The following is an 18477-nucleotide window of genomic DNA, read 5'->3' on the forward strand; positions in this document are numbered from 1 at the left end:
CCTTCTCTCCATAATCTCATTCAACCATACACCACTGCCTGATCTCTTTGCTCCAGTAACCAATACCTTGTGGATACCACTAAAGCCAACAACTTAGCTGGGAAATCTCTCTTCTCTAACTTCATCCTTAAAATAATGAATAAACTACCAACCTCAATAACTTCCAACAGCTCTATCTTACAATTTAAAAACCTCCTTAAGTCTCACCTGGTAGACACCTGGCTGTGCAATTGTCAGTCCTCTGGGTAGGCCTTCCCTAGTGCCTTGATATACTACTGCCCATTATTTTAGTGGAATCTAACAGCAATTAACTTCATCTGTAGGTAAATAATTCCTCTTTACTTTTGTATTTGAAGCATAAGGATCTAGAATGGGACTTCTTCCATAAAAAAATGTATTCTTCAACATTATGTATGAGTTAACTATCATCAATGCAGTATTTGTAATGTCTATAATCTGTTGAAATGTCTGTAACTGATACGCTCTGTATACTTTGTAATATGTCTGTAATTGGAGCTTTTCTCCCCAGGCCTCCGCTGAAAAGGACTTATGTCCAGTTGGTCTTTCCCAGTAAACAAATGTAAAATAAATAAATAAAAAAAATATATACATACATACATACATACATACATGCATACATACATACATACATACATACATACATACATACATACATACATACATGCATTCATACATACATACATACATACATACATGCATACATACATACATACATACATACATACATACATACATACATACATACATACATGCATACATACATACATACATACATACATACATACATACATACATACATGCATACATACATACATACATACATACATACATACATACATACATACATACATACATACATACATACATACATACATACATACATACATACATACATACATACATACATACATACATACATGCATACATACATACATACATACATACATACATACATACATACATGCATACATACATACATACATACATACATACATACATACATACATGCATACATACATACATATATATTCTTATTGCCATAACAGATCTTATCCCAGATGGTTAGTAAAGCAAGAGCTCATTGATTATCCACTTGTTCTGAATTCCTTGTAAGCCTATCCCACTCTGCCTCCCTTACAGACACAGGAATTCCTCACAAGTCATTACACCTGTACATACTGTATATGGACAAAAGTGGAATTTTTACCCTTGTACTGAAAAAAGTTTCTTTAAACAGCAGATATTATAAAAGCATATTTAGCAAGTCAAATCAGAGTTAACAATATTATCAGTGTTCTCTTAGGAGTGGTTTGGGTTTCTGTATCTGGATAGTTTAGCTATCCCTCCTTAATTCAGGTTATGGGACTGGGCTTAGTTTTCTTAGATCTGTCAAAAGAGTTTAACACCATAAGCCATAACCCAGTAATCTCCTGTCCCAATCAAAATGGCCTGCCTTTGCAACTCATAGACTAGTTCAAAAGCCGTATGACTCACAAGCTACCCTAGCAGGCATATAAAGGTTGTCAGATGGAATGAGGCTATATTGCTTTCTAAGGTAAACAATACTGGGTCCAGCAAGGCTACAAAGTGGGGTACCTAGTATTTACTGTATCGGTAAGTACATTACTTTACTGCAAGAAAATTTACATTAAAATTGCTTAGGTTTATAGGTAGTCACTAGGCATGCAACCCTACTGTGTTTAGATTCATTGCTTAGAGAATTAACCAACCAACTCCAAAATAGTTTCATACAGAGAAGACAGATGTCTTTCTTATTTATGTACCATTGGTGATGTGGCAGAAAGTAGATCTGCTAGTCGATACCTATGGAGACTACAGAAGACTTGTCATAGGATGGTGCTGCTTTGACATAGACTTGTTTATAGTGGTCCATGGAACAAACCTTCCTCTCCCCAGTGAAGCAACATTATAGTAAAGTCTTGCACATTGTTAGTTTCTGATCTTGTCAATTTTAGTTTGTTTCAGGAAGCCTGCTCGGCTTGTAACATCTATAACTCTGAAGCCTGTGTTGCAAGAATTGTAAAGAAATTCATGTAGGCCAGGATGAGGAGAAAAGTTTGACAGTGTTCATTTGGTTTTTATTTTAGCTAACAGCTGAATATAAAAAACAGCCAGATTATGTGGATGCAACAGGTGGTACCCTTCATCCTTATCAGCTAGAAGGATTTAACTGGCTTCGTTTCTGCTGGTCTCAGAGAATAGACAGCATCTTAGCAGATGAAATGGGTCTGGGAAAAACTGTTCAGACCGCAGTCTTTCTTTACTCCCTTTACAAAGAGGTAAGCACAAGTATTGTTTTGTATGGTCCATAAGCTGTGCCATACACATTTGTGAGATATGTGATTTTCAGCAGTACTACCTGTTCCCTGTCATCACATTCTCATGGTTCACCCTGCTTATTTTTTTCAGTTAACTGAAGACTTTTGAGGCTGAAATGGCTTCCATGAATATTTTCCAAGCACATCTTCTCATTCCCCTTTCAGTTTGTTGTAATAATGGTTTTACATTTAATAATCCTGTCCTTCTCTCCTGGCTGCCACTGACATCTCTCTTCTCATCTGTCTACCTCATGACAGTCTTCCTGTTATTTTAGCTCTGACATTATCGAGGCAGGGGAATCTGTGGTTGGTGGATGACTAACTTAGTCTAAATATCCCCTTGGATACAGCTTCTTTTATGAAATGCTTGGGTATTAAATTGAATCACTGACTGCTGTGGAAAGAAGGACTTTTTTCTATATGCCTTTTACCCTGGAACATCATGCCCATTGTGATGCTACAGGCTTCAGTGTTTGAGTATGTGAACTCAACTCCATTCACTGTCAATACTAGTATATAGAAAAGTGGCAGCAATTTTTGGTGGGTTTCACCTCTAAAAGAAGATAGCTGCCATAGGCTAGTGGTTGCCTTCTTCCCCACCCATAAAAGAGAGCTTCCTGTATTCCTACATCTACTTCCCTGAAACAGGCTGTCTGGGCAGTTGATTGCAGCAGGGTCACCACCAAGTAAATGCTCTTTCTCTTTGCCAACAAACTAGTAAATGTCCTTAACCTTTAGTTAAGTAGTTTATAGTAGCATTTTGAGTAGAACTTTCATATCTCTTCTCTCATTAACTTTTTTTTTTTCAAATATTAGGGACACTCAAAAGGTCCATTTCTTGTGACTGCTCCCCTATCCACAGTTATCAACTGGGAGCGTGAATTTCAAATATGGGCACCTGACTTGTATGTGGTGACTTACACTGGAGACAAAAACAGCAGAGCAGTGATTAGGGAGAATGAACTCTCCTTTGAGAGGAATGCCATCCATAGAGGGATAAAGGCTTGCGGTATGAAGGTAAGGTTGAGTTCTGTTTGGGAAGCATTTGAAGTGATCGTTTATCATCTGAATTATTGTAAACATTAAGGATATCTGTGTTGTGTGCATTTTCTGATTTTTGGATGTTTGCACTTTGCTGTCAGCATGATGCTACTCCCTGTAACTGGAGGTCTTCATAATCCTCTTTCAAACCATGTTATAGACAGAGTTCGAAAATAGGTGAAGCATTACATACCAATAGGGTTGCCATCTTTGAATCCTTCTACTTCCTGAAAAATAAACCACACCATCTACATAATGAGAATGACCCCTTGTCTGAGAGTAGCTACACCCCTTTTAGCAAGCCATGCCCAGAAGCAACAATTTTTAATTGTGATATACAGATACTGCATGGACACCTTTAGATGATATGGATCCCTAGGAAAAATATTTCATGGGACTCTCCACCCATGCTGTCTACTATCACCATGGTAAACATCCCAGTTCTTTATTATTGGGAAAAGAATTACATATTGAATGATTCGAATGACTTAAATAAGCATGTAAAATGCTATGTAAGGTTTGTTGATGATTGTTTTTTTGTCTGGGAGGGGACGGAATATGAGCTGAATACCTATCTATCTTACTTGAATAGTACAACACCATTTTTTAAATTCAAGATGAATTATTCAACTCAAAGTATAATATATTTAGATGTAAAGATTTATAAAAAAGATCAAAAACTTGAAACAATGATACATAAAAAAGATGTACAAGTGATGAGGTATTTAAAGAGAACTAGCATGCACCCAACACACATTTTTAGGGGCATAGTAAAGTCACAACTCATCAGAGTGAGTAGACTGACAACTGAAAATGACCTGTACGCAAATGAAATAAAAGAAATGAAGCAAGAATTTAAAAATGGGGGGTATTCAGAAGTTATGATAGAGAAATGTATTGAGGAAGTAAATAAGGGTAGAGATCAAGAATATAAACCAGTGTTTAATTCTGTGCCATCAGAGAGATCAGTTCGGTCAGAAGCACAAATAATGACAAAAAATGATAAAATTAGATATGTAACTACATATAATGGATATAGTTACAGAATTTGTAAAATCATAGAAAAAAATTGGCCGATTTTAATGGCTATGCCGGAAATACAAAAAATAGTAGGACCAAAACCTAGTTTTGCATACAGGAATCAACAATCATTAAAAAGTATTTTGTGTTATAAGGATTTTAGTAAACAAGTGTGCTCAGCACAGACTAGGTTAGGAACTTTTAAATGTTATAACTGTAGCTGCTGTGGCGATATTTTAGAAGCAAATGAATTTTTTAGGCACCCAGTAAGCAATGTTAGTTATGTTTTTAAATGTAGAGCCACCTGTAATACATCCCAACTTGTGTACCTTGCTACTTGCGACTGTTGTGAAAAATTTTATGTGGGCAGGACAACAAGAAGACTGAAAGATCGAGTTGTCGAGCATAAGTCAGAAATTAATAGAAAAATCCAAACAAATGCTTTATATAAGCATATTATGGAGAATACAGCGCATAGATTCAAATTTAGATGCAGAGACACAGTAGATTTGGGTGTAAGAGGTGGTGATTTAAATAATGCATTGGAAATTAAAGAATTACAGTGGATAATAAGATTGCAGGCTGATGTTAGTCCTGGCCTTAATAATGCCATTAGTATAAAACCTATATTGGTTAAACGACAGCATGATAATTTATGATAAATTGATTTATTAATAGTTTCTACATACATATTTTGAGTATATTTTATTCACTATTTTTACAATTCATATGAATATTGATGTGAAATTTCTAAAAGTTGAATATAATGGTTGGTACCATTTTAAAACTAAACTGCATTGTGCAAATTTTATTAATGTGTTTTTTAGTGGCTGGTACTATCATGTGACTTTAATTAAACCTCTATATAAATGTAGTTACAAAATGATTGTATATGCTGATGAAGGGTAGAGAACCCGAAAGCTTCGTTTATTAAAGTTGGCGTTTTGTGATGAACTCTTGTGTCTTATGGCTGAAAACTTTTGACTCTTACTAGTATTCTGAGAAAACATCCCAGTGCTCCCATGTTTTCCTCTCATCCTTGCCTTCACATACTATCCAGAGCAGTTTTGTTTTCTTATACATTGTCTGTCTTTTTAACTTTTTCCTACATGCTATGAACACATTCTTATTGACTAAGATTGTACTGTAATAACTGTGCAGGAAATATTTTAATTAAGCTGGGGGGCTTGAAGGGCACAGACCTGTAGAATCCAAGAGGTTCTAAATAATCAGGGATGAATTTTAACACTTTTTCCCACAACCTTTAGTCAAATGAGGGCCTGAATAAAAAATCATGACTAAGGAAAAAACTGACTATTCTTTTTTTCAAGAAAGACATAAGTTATTTTCAAGACTGAAGGCACAGTAATTACCAACATACTGAGTAGTATTTAGCCATAAACTGAGAAGAAAATGATTGTGAGGGCACATAAATCACATCTGTGATGACCACCTTCCTCCTTACCCCCAAAAGACAGTCTCTTTTTATGCATCCCACTGTTTTTGAATTTAGCTAAAAGTAAAAGGATAAATAGCCACAGTCATATATTTAAAGTTACTGTTGCCATACAGCTACACATCATGCCTCCTCAAACCTAACCACGCAAGTCAGACTCCTTTTGTCTGCCCTTTTGAAGTCAAACTACAATGCAAGTGTTAAGAATAAATATACCACAGCAACATATTTCAACTTACTGCTACCAAATGTATATACTCAGCATACCTCTTTTCTCCTACCCTGAGAAGATAGCCACCTGCATGTATATCTGGTTTTGATAGTGAAGGAAGTGAAAAGACAACACTTACATTAAATAATTCCAACTTGTTGCTCCTATGTAGTGCTCTGGTCCTATACAAATTAAATTTGTCTTCTTTGCATAACTGATAAGAATGATTTTGAGGAAAGTTGAAAAAATAATTAAAACACTGTCACCAGCCAACACACAATCTAAACTGACCTTCTGTTCATACTTCTGATATTTTACTTTACTGTGAGGAGAATTAAGGAAATAATGACCACAGTATCCCCAGACCCCACACAAACTATAGCAATCTCCGTGCCCAGTTTTGGGTGGGATCAGTTTAAGATGAAATGAGGCCCACACAAAGGGCCCTACTAAGCCACTATACAGCAGGAATGATAGACCCAAGAAGCAATAAGGGACTAGATGTTCTGTGATGCATTTTTGCCTTATTGTTTTCACTAAAAAGGAGATATATGTATATGCCTGCCAGTGTTACTTTTGATGCACACACACACACACACACACACACACACACACACACACACATGAACTGGCACTGGCAATGCAGGTCTATCACAAGTTAGACACACACAAACACACATGGAAAATCGGAAGAACATCAATTTATCTACAACATGCATTTCAATGTTGGAGGAAACCAAAACACCTGAATAAAACCTACACAGATATAAGGAGGATAGATAGATTTCACCGATGGATCCACAGCCAAGAACTCAGACAATGAGACAAGCACTGTGAGATGGCAACACTGTTCACTGTGTCAACGTGTCAACATTGTTTATTTCCCACATGTCCTACCCAGACCAACAAAGATAGCCACTTATCGTGTGCAATGCTGATGTTTGTCTGAGATGAAAAGTGAAAGGAATTATGGCCAGTTTATTACTCCTATGTACAGATACACACACACATACAAGGACAAGCCACAACAATGTTTGCTTTTACATGGTATTTGAATGCAGATAAGAAATAAAAGTGAAACAGTAAACATTTCTGAAACATACCTGAAGAATTTGTTAGCTCTCAGAATGATTAAAAATGCCTTTCAAGTACTCCCCTTAACTTGATTTCCTGACAGAGACCCTAATTTCTGGATTTCCTGAAAGAAACCCTGATTTCTGGATTTCCTGACAGAGACCCTGATTTCTTGACTGTCAGGAAAAATTCCTTATAGGTGGCAACCCTACATAACAATGTTATTCTTACTTCCTGTTTGGCAAGGGGAGGCAGTATCAATCCTTACCGCTGTAGATTCTAGATAGGTTGTAGAGATTGCAAGAGACTATGGCACCTGTAATGTGAAGATGCATATCTGAGGTATTACATAACCTTACAGATATTTACAATGTGGCAGACTTTCTGTAAAGCAGTGCAGTAAAATATTGCACATTTTTATTCTCTCTCTGACCCTCCTGACCAGTTTGTTTCAGGGAGCATCCTACACCTGAGATGAAGACAGTACTACTAAACTGTTAATTTTTTTAGGGAAAGAGAAACAGATGTTCTTGTTTTTACCTGAGCAAGCAGAGCTTCATGGTTTGGCTCTCATGTTTTAACATTTTTCACTTAACACACAACTGCAGATATGTTTCAGTGCTGACTGAATCTTTTATCTTGAACTGTGATAGCTATCAAACGTAGTTTTTATAGTTCAGTGGTCCTGTACTTAAACAGCTCAGGAAAGATCAGCATAAGTAATTTGATATGGCTGATATTTACAAAGTGTGAACATTTTAGTTTGTTATATAGAAGCTTGAAATTAATATCCTAATTAATAGTATTCTCTTATTTATGTTATGGCCTGTGTCATGCATCTGTGCCAGTTTGACGTTAATGGTGGATAAGGAGGATAAGTTTTCTGTTAATCTGCAGTTGCACTTTGATCTTATGTATTTGGACTGCAGTTCTTTGCTGTCATACTCCAATGCAGTAGATCTGTACAGGTTTATTTTCATAAATTGGGTTGGGAGAGTAGTTGCTGCTTTTTTAATTGTTTCTTTTCCATTCCTTCCTTAGAAAGGAGCTCGGCTGAAGTTCCATGTCATGCTTACATCCTTTGAGCTAGTCAGTATCGACATGGCTCTCCTTCGCTCAATTAACTGGGCCTGCCTTGTGGTGGATGAGGCCCATCGACTCAAAAGCAAGCAGTCAAAGGTGAGTATGACCAACTCAAGTGCCAAGACTAGTTTTACTGTTTCTTTTTTTTTCTGCTGATATGCAGGAAAATTTGTAAGTAGTTTAGTATGTAAAATGAGTGCTGCAATGCCAGATCTGCCTTTTAGAGTACCAAGTGATGCATGTAGCTTTAACTTTTGCCAGACTTTGGTAGTGAGTACCTTGTTTGGCTCCTGGGGACAGTTGAAAGAAAGAAATTTGGTGGTGGATCTGATTGATTCTGAAATTGTGAATAGCTGAGTGAGTCTACTCAGTAGTCATGTCCACAGTTCTAGTGCAGTTGTTCTTCCCCCCCATTAGGGACTCCTTGATTACTTGATAATGTCTCAGACTGTAAATGTGCTGCAGGTCAAGTAAGAAACTCAGTTCTAGCTGCAGTGTTTTTAATGCAAAAACAATATCAAAGAAGTGTTTTGTAGTTTCCATTTAAATTTTAAAATATAGCACACTAAAGCATGGTATTTTTTTTCTTTTGCCATTTTCTTTTTTCATTTTATATAGAACCAAGCTTTTCTTTTAGCATCTCTTACCTCAGATCACATTGAAACTTTCTAGCTAGTCATGCAGAAAATGAAAAGCCACAATAAGGCTACTCCCTCCACATGGTAGCTAGCTCCAAGATAGTCCGTTTAGCAGGTATTATGTATCCCCTTTCTTGTAGTTGCTGGTATGCAAGCACTACATATGTATCCCAGGTCCTTCCTTAAATAAAAACAATGTTTTAATTCTGTTCAGTTAATAATGACAAATTGCCTACTTCAAAGTACTGGTCCAAACACTAATAACACTTTCCTCGGAGCAAATTTCTTGTTATAGTAACTTGACTCAGTATGATAAGAAATAACTCATTCATTGGAAATCACTTCCAGCTACCTTTCTTCCTTGAGTGCAAAACCTCCATTCACTGACAACTATATGCTCCGTATGCAAAAGCACTAGAGCAAGTTACAAAAAGTTCCTTACTTGGAAGCCAACCTATAACCTGCATACAGCCTGTGTGTAAAGTGTGTGTGTGTGTGTGTGTGTGTGTGGGGGGGGGGGGGGGGGGGGGCAAGTCCCAAAGCTCTTCCTTCTTCTAAAGCCAATTGATTCCAATAGGCATCTCATGTTCAAGGTCACCGGAATGAATTTCCAAAGTCTAAGACCAACTTCAAATCGGCGTGCTGCCTGTGCACTTAAACGAATTCCAGGATAAATAATTCTTCCTTCCTCTGAAGCCAACTGGAATCAGCAAACTGCCTGTTTGCAAAGTCTCTGGAGCAGGTTCCAAAATATTCCTACTTCTAAGGCCAACTTCAAATAAGCATGCTGCTTGTGTTCAAAAACGGACTCAGGAACAGATAAGCGCTTTCAGTTGTAAACCTTCCTCAGATCCTGTATTTATCTGCTTTGCTCTTCCTTTTATACTGTGTGTATTCTAGGTATTGACCAGTGAGGTATTATATTCAAATAAGACTCTCCGCCTTTAAGGCAGAGGAAGGAAGAATTATTTATCTTGGAATTCGTTTGTGCACAAGCAGCAGTCCAATTTGAAGTTGGTCTTAGATTTTGGAAATTCATTCCCGTGACCTTGAACATGGGATGCCTATTGGAATCAACTGGCTTTAGAAGAAGGAAGAGCTTTGGGACTTGTCCCCCCCCCCCCACACACTTTACACACAGGCTGTATGCAGGTTACAAGTTGGCTTCCAAGTAAGGAACTTTTTGCAACTTGCTCTAGTGCTTTTGCATACAGGCAATTTATTGACTTAGAACTTTGGAAGTACCTACTGAGGAAACAGAGCATATAGTTGTCAGTGAATGGAGGTTTTGCACTCAAGGAAGAAAGGTAGCTGGAAGTGACTTCCAATGAATGAGTTATTTCTTATCATACTGAGTCAAGTTACTATAACAAGAAATTTGCTCCGAGGAAAGTGTTATTAGTGTTTGAACCAGTACTTTGAAGTAGGCAATTTGTCGTTTTTAACTGAACAGAATTAAAAAATTGTTTTTATTTAAGGAAGGACCTGGGATACATATGTAGTGCTTGCATACCAGCAACTACAAGAAAGGGGATATATAATACCCGCTAAACGGACCATCTTGGAGCTAGCTACCACATAGAGGGAGTAACCTTATTGTGGCTTTTCATTTTCATATGGTGAAGGCGTACTCCCTAGGATAGAGCTTGTTCACTTTATCTTTTCAGTCATGCAGAAAAGGAGGCTTTTAGGGCTGCCACCTTTCTAAATGCCCAAAGTAAGTCATTATTTTTGAAAATATAATATTTAGCAGGACAAACAATACCTACAACTAGTGCAAAGGACTGGACTTCACCTTTTTTATGAAAATAAAAGCTCACTCTTCTAGAATTTGATTTGTTTGCACTCTTTCATATAATATTAAAGTATTTCAGATACAACATAATTGCTTTATGCAACTATTTGATGAAATTTATGAAACATTTTTGTCAAAAATGTAAGGACATTTGCCATTTTTTTCTTTTTCTTTTTTTTTTTTTGGAGGACACAGCTACCCAGATAGGACTGTCCAGTATAAAGAAAGGTACATAGTAGCACTAGGAACTTTGCATGATAATACTGGGTTACCCAAGTTTCTCTTGCCATTAAGCAGAAATGCTATTATTCAAAATGCCCATGGAATCATGCTTTAGAAAGTTTGTTTTGGTTTTAATATTAGTCTTGTAGTTTTATAAATCTTTAGTGACCTACAGTATATGCAGTGTTTTGTTTGGCAAGGGTGCTGATGTTGACTGTTGCAGTGGGACCTGTGCTGTACTTCACTTACACCCATTAATGTGTAGCTCTGTTACACAGCCCATTCTTTCCCCAGGACATCATTTCCTTTTTGAAATTGTTTCTTGGACTCTTCTGCAAGCTTTTGTCACAGCTGTCTTCAGAACTGTCTCTTCTGTCGATAGAAAAGTTTGAGCACCAGAAGTAAAACTTCACTTAATAAAGCAACACAACATGTTTCTTTGTTTCTGTTTTTTGAGGCTTTGCTTTTTCAAGTTTCCTGCTGAAATTGTGAACACTGCATCTGTAACCCTCAGAACTGTAAAACTAAAAGTGTGAAAGAAATAGTTATACTAATTTTAAAGATGCAGTACCTTGGGGTATTCCCCTTACTCCAAGGTACAGCAATTCCAATGTTAGTATTTTTAAGTAAAAGGGGTATGCAAGGTGCTGCAAGGTACCACCCCTCTGTAAAAACACTTTAAGAAGATTGCAATGAGTTTTGAAATTCAGTGTAATTGTATGACATTCACATTTTTTGTAGTAGCCGTATGACTTGCAGTTATGGTTTTGCAGGTTTAGCAAAGAACCCAAACACTGTTTGGCGTGTTGTTTGAAAGTAATGTTGTGTTTGGTTCTATACATCATGCAAGATGTGTGCCTTACATTGGGGCATGTAAGACATGTGTAAATGACAGATTATTGTATTTTGCCCTGCAATATAGGTTAGTTAATGGTCAGAGTACTATATGATAGTGTAGGAAAGGTTTTGATTCCATTGTCCTCATGGGTGTGCATCAGCAAAATTATTAATTATTATTACTATTTCTAAGTACATCATATCTTTGACATTAATTGATTTACTCTTTTGATTTGATAAATCTTTGAGTTTTAAAAGTGTATAATGCATCTACATGTTTTGTATAACAAATTTCACTTTTATGTTTTGTATTTTATGCCTTCTGACTGGCTATAGCTTACAGGGGACTTTTGACCAGTTCAATTACCAACTAAATAAATTAGTAAAAGAATGCATGGATAAATTAATAAAATGTATCAAACTGGCCAGTTTATAGAGATTCTTATTGGTTCATTGTTGTTAACATTTGTCTCAGCCGATAGCTTGGCATCCCCTGCAAAGCCATTCATCTTTAAAGGGGATGCATCGCAGAGGCTCACATCTGAAGACATAGGGTGCTAACTCCACAACTTTCCATTAGTTTCTCCATGTGCTAGTGCTGACAGAATGCAGCACATTCTCTGACAGCTTGAACTGAGATTTTCTAATTTCCAAACAATTTTTTGGGGTAGGCAAATGTTTATGAATTTTGGCTAACTACCAAGGCCTCTTTTTTGTTTTTTCATTGCCATTCTAAACTTTTCCACAGAGACAAGCACAAGACTTGCATTATCTAACTTGGCCTAGGCTGGGTGGCTTCTGCCAGAAACTGACTTAAATAAGTGTGGTCAGATAACAAAAGATCTTGTGGGAGCCAGTGAAGGGGGACAGACCTACAAAAAAGAAGCATAGATTTTTTTGTTCCCTTTTGGTATTGTCAGTCTTCCAGGAAGTTACTATCTATGACAAATGCAACAATACTATTATGGTTGAATCTCACACAACACTTCTCGGTGTTTATATTGATGACAAACTTAAATTCGACATCCACATCCATAATTCCATCAAGAAGACACACCAGAAACTAAGATTACTATACAGAAATAAAACATTCTTAACACAAGAATCTAAATTGTCCCTAGTGCAAGCCTACCTATTGCCTACCCTACTATATGCTACCTAAATTTTCACTAACCTCCAAAACAAATCTGTCAGCCAAACTCGAGCTTACCTAAAACAAAATTGCTAGATTTGCCACAAACCTTCCCTATCGCTCACATCACTGTCTCTCCTTACAAAAACTCCACCAGTTAGAACTCCACAATCAACTGCTCTTACCACAACTTCTTTTGACACATAGCATCATCCATCAACCAACAGCCTGTCCATCTCTAGCAACCATCATATCTCCTTATGTCCCAAACCGGGAACCTCCTTCAAATCACCAAACCCAATAAAGCTATAGGAAAAATGCTATATAACTACTCAGTTGGCTCCTCTTGGAACCACCTCCCCCTCCATATCAGAACTATCCAAAACTCATTTAACTTCAAACTCGCTATAAAGGAATATCTGCTCATCTCCTGGAACTGCCCGTGTAAAGACCCTACCTGAACCCTGCCTACACTCCCTCCTTCCCCCTCCTCTTTCTCAATTTCCTTGACTACTCTGCCCCCCCCCCCATGCTACTTTCTCTCACTGATACCTAGTCCTATCTTTATTTCTAAACTCTCCTGCTCTATGGACATGCCCATTCCATTATACTCCAGTCTCCACTCTTTACTTCTACCTCCATTCTCAGCCTCCTCTATCTTTCCTTAACCCTCCTCTTCTCTCCACTTTTTCCATGGATCACTCTCTCTGACAACTGTACACCTCACTACACTAAGGCATAGGTTAGTAATTTCCCTTTCCAAAGTACTGATTACCTTATTTTTATGTACTTCCCGTGCCTATAAGGTACATATTTGATTAATTTATATTGCTGATTTTTTTCTTAGGTTCATAGGTTCATAGGTTCATACTAGGCTATCTGCCCTAGGGCATTTAAAAGCCTAGCCAGAGTGTGTGTGGCTTTCACCACCCCTTAGGATGAGAATACTATACCCATTAGTTTGGTGTGCCTCTGTCCAGCAGTGATACAGAGATGATTCCCGGGGTAAACCTACGATCTCCCATCCACTCGTCAAGATTTCTCTTGAACAGAGTCAGTGAGGGGCTCTGCCTCACATGGACTGGGATTCTGTTCCATAGTGTAGGGAGTCTCTGGGTGATGAATCTGTCCCTCCAGCACGTCCTATTTATATCCGTGTTGAGGTTTAAGTCTCTTGCTCTCGTGGCTCTGGTGGATTTGGATTTTTTGAGGTGGAGCATGTCCATTAATTCCGGGTTGGACATGGCCTTGTATGTCAGGCACAGATCACCTCTGAGCAGACAGTATGCGACTGAATAGAGCTGGAGTTTCTTCAGTCGGGCATCATATGACATATGTTTGAGCCCCTTTATCCTTTTGATGAGGAACATTTGGGGTCTTTCCAACTGCTGCAGGTGTCGGGTAAGGTACATTCCGAATGGGGCGTTGTACTCAATCATTGGTCTGATAAGTGAAGAGTACAGGGGTACAATGACCTCTCCTGATCTGGATGTGAATCCCTTCATGATCAGGTGGGCAATGTAGAAGGTCGTCCTAACCACTTTGGCAATGTGAGTGTCAAAAGAGAGGTTACTGTCAACTTGGGTCCCCAGGTCCCTGATAACTTCTTCCGTGTTTAATGGATTACCACCTATGTGGTAATTAGGGGTTACCTTGTTTTTCCCAAAGGGTATGACTATACATTTTTTGGCATTTAGCTTAAGGCCATGGCTGTGGCACCAGTTATCCATTTCTATGAGACCTTTCTGGAGGATGTCTGTGTCTGATGGAGTGTCAATTATGGTGCCCAGTTTGCAGTCATCTGCAAATTTTGTCAGCCACAATCGCCCTATGTTTGCCTGCACTTCAGAAAAATAAATGCCGAACAAGAGGGGCCCAGGACTGAGCCCTGTGGGACACCGCCGTGACCGGCTTAGAGTCTGACATGACACCAGCAACTCTAACCCTGTGTGTTCTGTCCTTGAGCCAGTTTGCAACCCATCTTGTGACATATGGGTTTACATCTAAGCTGGTGAGCTTTTCTATGATGCCCAAGTGGGGTATTGTGTCGAACGCTTTTGCTAGGTCAAGGTAGGCTGTGTGAACTGCCTTACCCTCATCAATGGCCTTAGTGACTGTTTCGAAAAAGTCGACCAAGTTCAAGAGGCAGGATCTGCCCTTGACAAAGCCAAATTGGGTAGGATCCAGTGTCTGTAGGTCCCCAATGTCTTTATTTATGAGTTCCATTATGATCCTCTCCATAGCTTTGCAGACAAGGCTCATCAAGCTTATGGGGTGGTAATTTCCAGGGTCTGTAGAAGCAGCGCCTTTGTGGAGTGGGACCACAGTTGCCATATGCCATTCTTTGGGTACGTATCCTGTAGTAAGGCTAAGATTAAACAGCAGCCTTATGTGTGGGTTTAGTTCCTCATTGAGTTCGTGTAGCACACAGCCGGGGACACCGTCCGGTCCCATTGATGCTGTGTTTTTTGCTTTAGAGAGAGCAGCTCTCACCTGGGCATCTGAGATGTTTGGGAGGCTAGACTCTGGTGGGATAGATATTTCTCCTTTTGGGGAGGGAGGGAGAAATTTGCACTGAACCTGTCTGCCAGTATGTTGGCAATGTTTGTGGGTTCAGTGATTTTTTTATCATTTTGGACTAATTCTGAACATATCTGGGAGTTTCCACCCAGGTTTCTAACATAGCTAAAGAAGGCTTTATGATTGTCTTTTGTGTCATTAGTGATTTTTCTCTCAAAGTTGGCCTTGGATGATTTTATGAGTGATCGTAGTTTTTTGCTAGTATTGATCAGAGATACCTTCCCATTTAGGGATTTTGCTCTGTCATGTAGTAGCTTTCTCCTCTTGTTGTAGAGTTTGTTTATGGCTGGAGTCCACCAGACCGGGCACCTGCCTTTGGTGGAAAGGGTCTTGATTTTATTAGGGATTGCTTGATCCATACATTCCTGGAGGTGCTCGTAGAAGGCATTTGTAAGGGTTTCAGCAGCGTGGGTTGTGGTTTCCACTGGCTTGGGGGCCTTGAAGGATACCACTCCAGTCTTAAGAAGTGTGAAGTTTGCTTTTGAGAAGTTCTTCACTGTGGTCTTTTTTGCTGGGGGTGGGAGCGGGGTGTGGATCTCCAGTGAGATTAATTTATGGTCTGATCTCACCAATGAGGGATATACTTCCGTGTGGAGCATTTTGTCCCCATGTTTGTGATGATCAGGTCTAGTATATTTTCTCCTCTTGTGGGAATGGTGACTAGTTGTTCCATAGCATTTGAGTTTATGAACTCAAGGAACCTTTGGGCTAGGGTGTTGGGGCTTGAGTAATGTTCCCAGTCTATGTTTGGGTAGTTAAAGTCACCCAATATGATGGTGTTTGGAGAGACATTCATACTCTCCAGTGTCTTCAGGAAGGCTGTGTGGGTTTCCTGAGTTTGAGAAGGTGGTCTGTAGCATGTTACAAACTGTAGGGCAGTTTTACCTATGGTTAATTGCACCTGGATGGCCTCCGATGCTTCGTGCGTTGCCACTAACCTGGAGGTGTGGGTATCCTTTATGAATATGGATACTCCCCCTCCTTTTGTGGTTCGGTCCGGATTTTGGGGCCGGAAAGCATGATATGAGGTATAACCTGATAGTGCTGAGGTGCTCTCAGGAGCCTTGAACCAGGTTTCAGTCACAGCACAGACATCGATGTTCTCCATACTGAGGTGGGCTTCGAGGGTGTGCATCTTGAGGTTTAGACTTCTGGCATTGAGCAGTATTACCCTTAGTTTTTCTCCATTTTTGTTTTCTAGGGCGGTAGGTTTATCATTTGAGCCTTGTCTAAAAAAGGCACTATGGGGGTGGCAAGAGCCTTTGCCAATATCTGGAAGCGCAGGGGTGACAGGTGCAAGCCGTCCCTTGCGAAGCAGCGTGGCTTGTCAAGCATGTCATCCCAGGCAGACAGACATTGGATCCCCTTAGAATGACACCAGTAATTAAGCCAATTATTAAAGCTGATCATTTTGTCTCTGTATTGTGGCATCATTCTTGGTGACGGTAGGATACTGCTCAGGGTCAGGGTCATAGCGGCCTGGGCTACATAATCTGAGAGCTCCTCTATGTCTCTTTTCATGTAGTCCAGGGAGGTACGTCTCAGGTCGTTCACACCGGCATGGACAATGACTGAGTTATACTTGTACTTGTACTCTTTTCTTTCTTTTTCTCCACCTACATTGTAAAAATGTAATCTAGTCTGCTGTATGTACCTGCTCTATATTAAATATATAAATGCTGTATAAATTGTATGTGAAAATACTTTATTGGTTGTAAAATTTTTTGTCCTGCAATTGGAGCTTTTCTCCTCGGTTCCCTGCTGAAAAAGAGTACCTGCCCAGCCAGACCAATCCGGTTAACAAATGGTAAATAAATAAATCCAGAGGTGGGTCATCTCCTTAGCAATGGAGTGCCCTTCCTCGTATCATAAGGTGGTGCTCTAATTTCTTGCTATTTCCTGCATCCAGACTGCTATCAGACACTCAGGCCCTACCATTCTTTATCTTGTCAAGAGGAAAATGAACGGTTCTTGTCATGTCCATGCTTTGGGTGCATTGGAACTTTTCCTAGTTTATAAACCCCAACTGCCAACCCCCCTGGTGGGGCATCAAAGTGAGGAGATCTTAATCCTGGCAGAACTGTTTGGCTTCATAAATGATAGATACAGACACTTTGTCAAGTTCTGTCTCATTTGGAGGTGCAGTCTTTGCCTTCATTGGAGTGCAACCTGGACCTTAAGACCTTCTTGCAATCTATGGTAGACTGCCATCCACCCTTAATAATAGAGAAAACCTGCCCAGGAGGTACTGTTGAAGGAAGAAGACTGAGGAAATGTTCCTGACAGCAACCCTTGCTATCTTCTTGGAGGAGAGGATGGCAATGGAAGATAACTGAGGTAGATTCCCAGTGGTAGGTTCTGTTATCTCCTTGAAAGCGGGGCTGGAGGAGGAGGAGAGTTTGCTAGAGACTCATGCCTGACTTGCCTTTAGCCACCTCAGGTATTCTGCCCATGTGTTCAGTATTCCTGTGTGTTTCCAGTGGGGCAGGCTTTTCAGTCTATTTCAGTCCATTAAGGAGATAGTAGTCTTCAGGACTAAGAACAGAGTTGAGGCTGATTGCTTTTGTGTGTGAATCATTTGTCTCATCCTTTGTCGCAAAGAGCTGAACTTGTTTCTACTATGCATAAAGTTATTAGCCTTGACCTTCCACTCATTCTTGTCATATTTCAGTTCAAGTGCTTGGTTTTTCAGTCCTGGTTTTTCAGACTGCTTATCTCAGCATAAAGATCCACTACACTCAGCGGCAGTTTCTGAGGTTCAGGGTGGGTGAGGGCACCTTTTTGTTTTACTGTTTGTCATTTGAACCATTCCATTGTACATCTTTGCCAGGTGTTTAGTAGTCCTAGCACTTGCCCCCATAGAGGAATAGAATCTGCAAGTTGCTTACCCATATGCTTGATCATAGGTCCTGTCATAAACGATGTCTTGCAGCATTAGGAAGCCACTGTCAACTTTTCTTCAGGGGCTGGAGGCCATAGTCAACCTAGAAAAAACCTGGTGTGTTACCATTAAGATGATTTAGTATGT

At 39.2% G+C, this 18477-nt stretch overlaps 1 protein-coding gene across 1 annotated transcript in view; it reads left to right on the forward strand.

The window, feature by feature from the left end:
• Positions 1-18477, forward strand: part of LOC122804031 (chromodomain-helicase-DNA-binding protein 4-like) — a 198978-nt gene that overhangs the window by 79846 nt on the left and 100655 nt on the right. Inside the window, exons 6-8 of the mRNA XM_044073708.1 lie at positions 2130-2321; positions 3177-3377; positions 8204-8341. Coding sequence (XP_043929643.1) covers positions 2130-2321; positions 3177-3377; positions 8204-8341 — 531 coding nt within the window. The remainder of the gene's footprint in view (positions 1-2129; positions 2322-3176; positions 3378-8203; positions 8342-18477) is intronic.

The sequence above is a fragment of the Protopterus annectens genome, chromosome 6.part0 (genome assembly GCF_019279795.1).
Source record: "Protopterus annectens isolate FY-2018-M chromosome 6.part0, PAN1.0, whole genome shotgun sequence".
Classification (NCBI taxonomy): Eukaryota; Metazoa; Chordata; order Ceratodontiformes; family Protopteridae; genus Protopterus; species Protopterus annectens.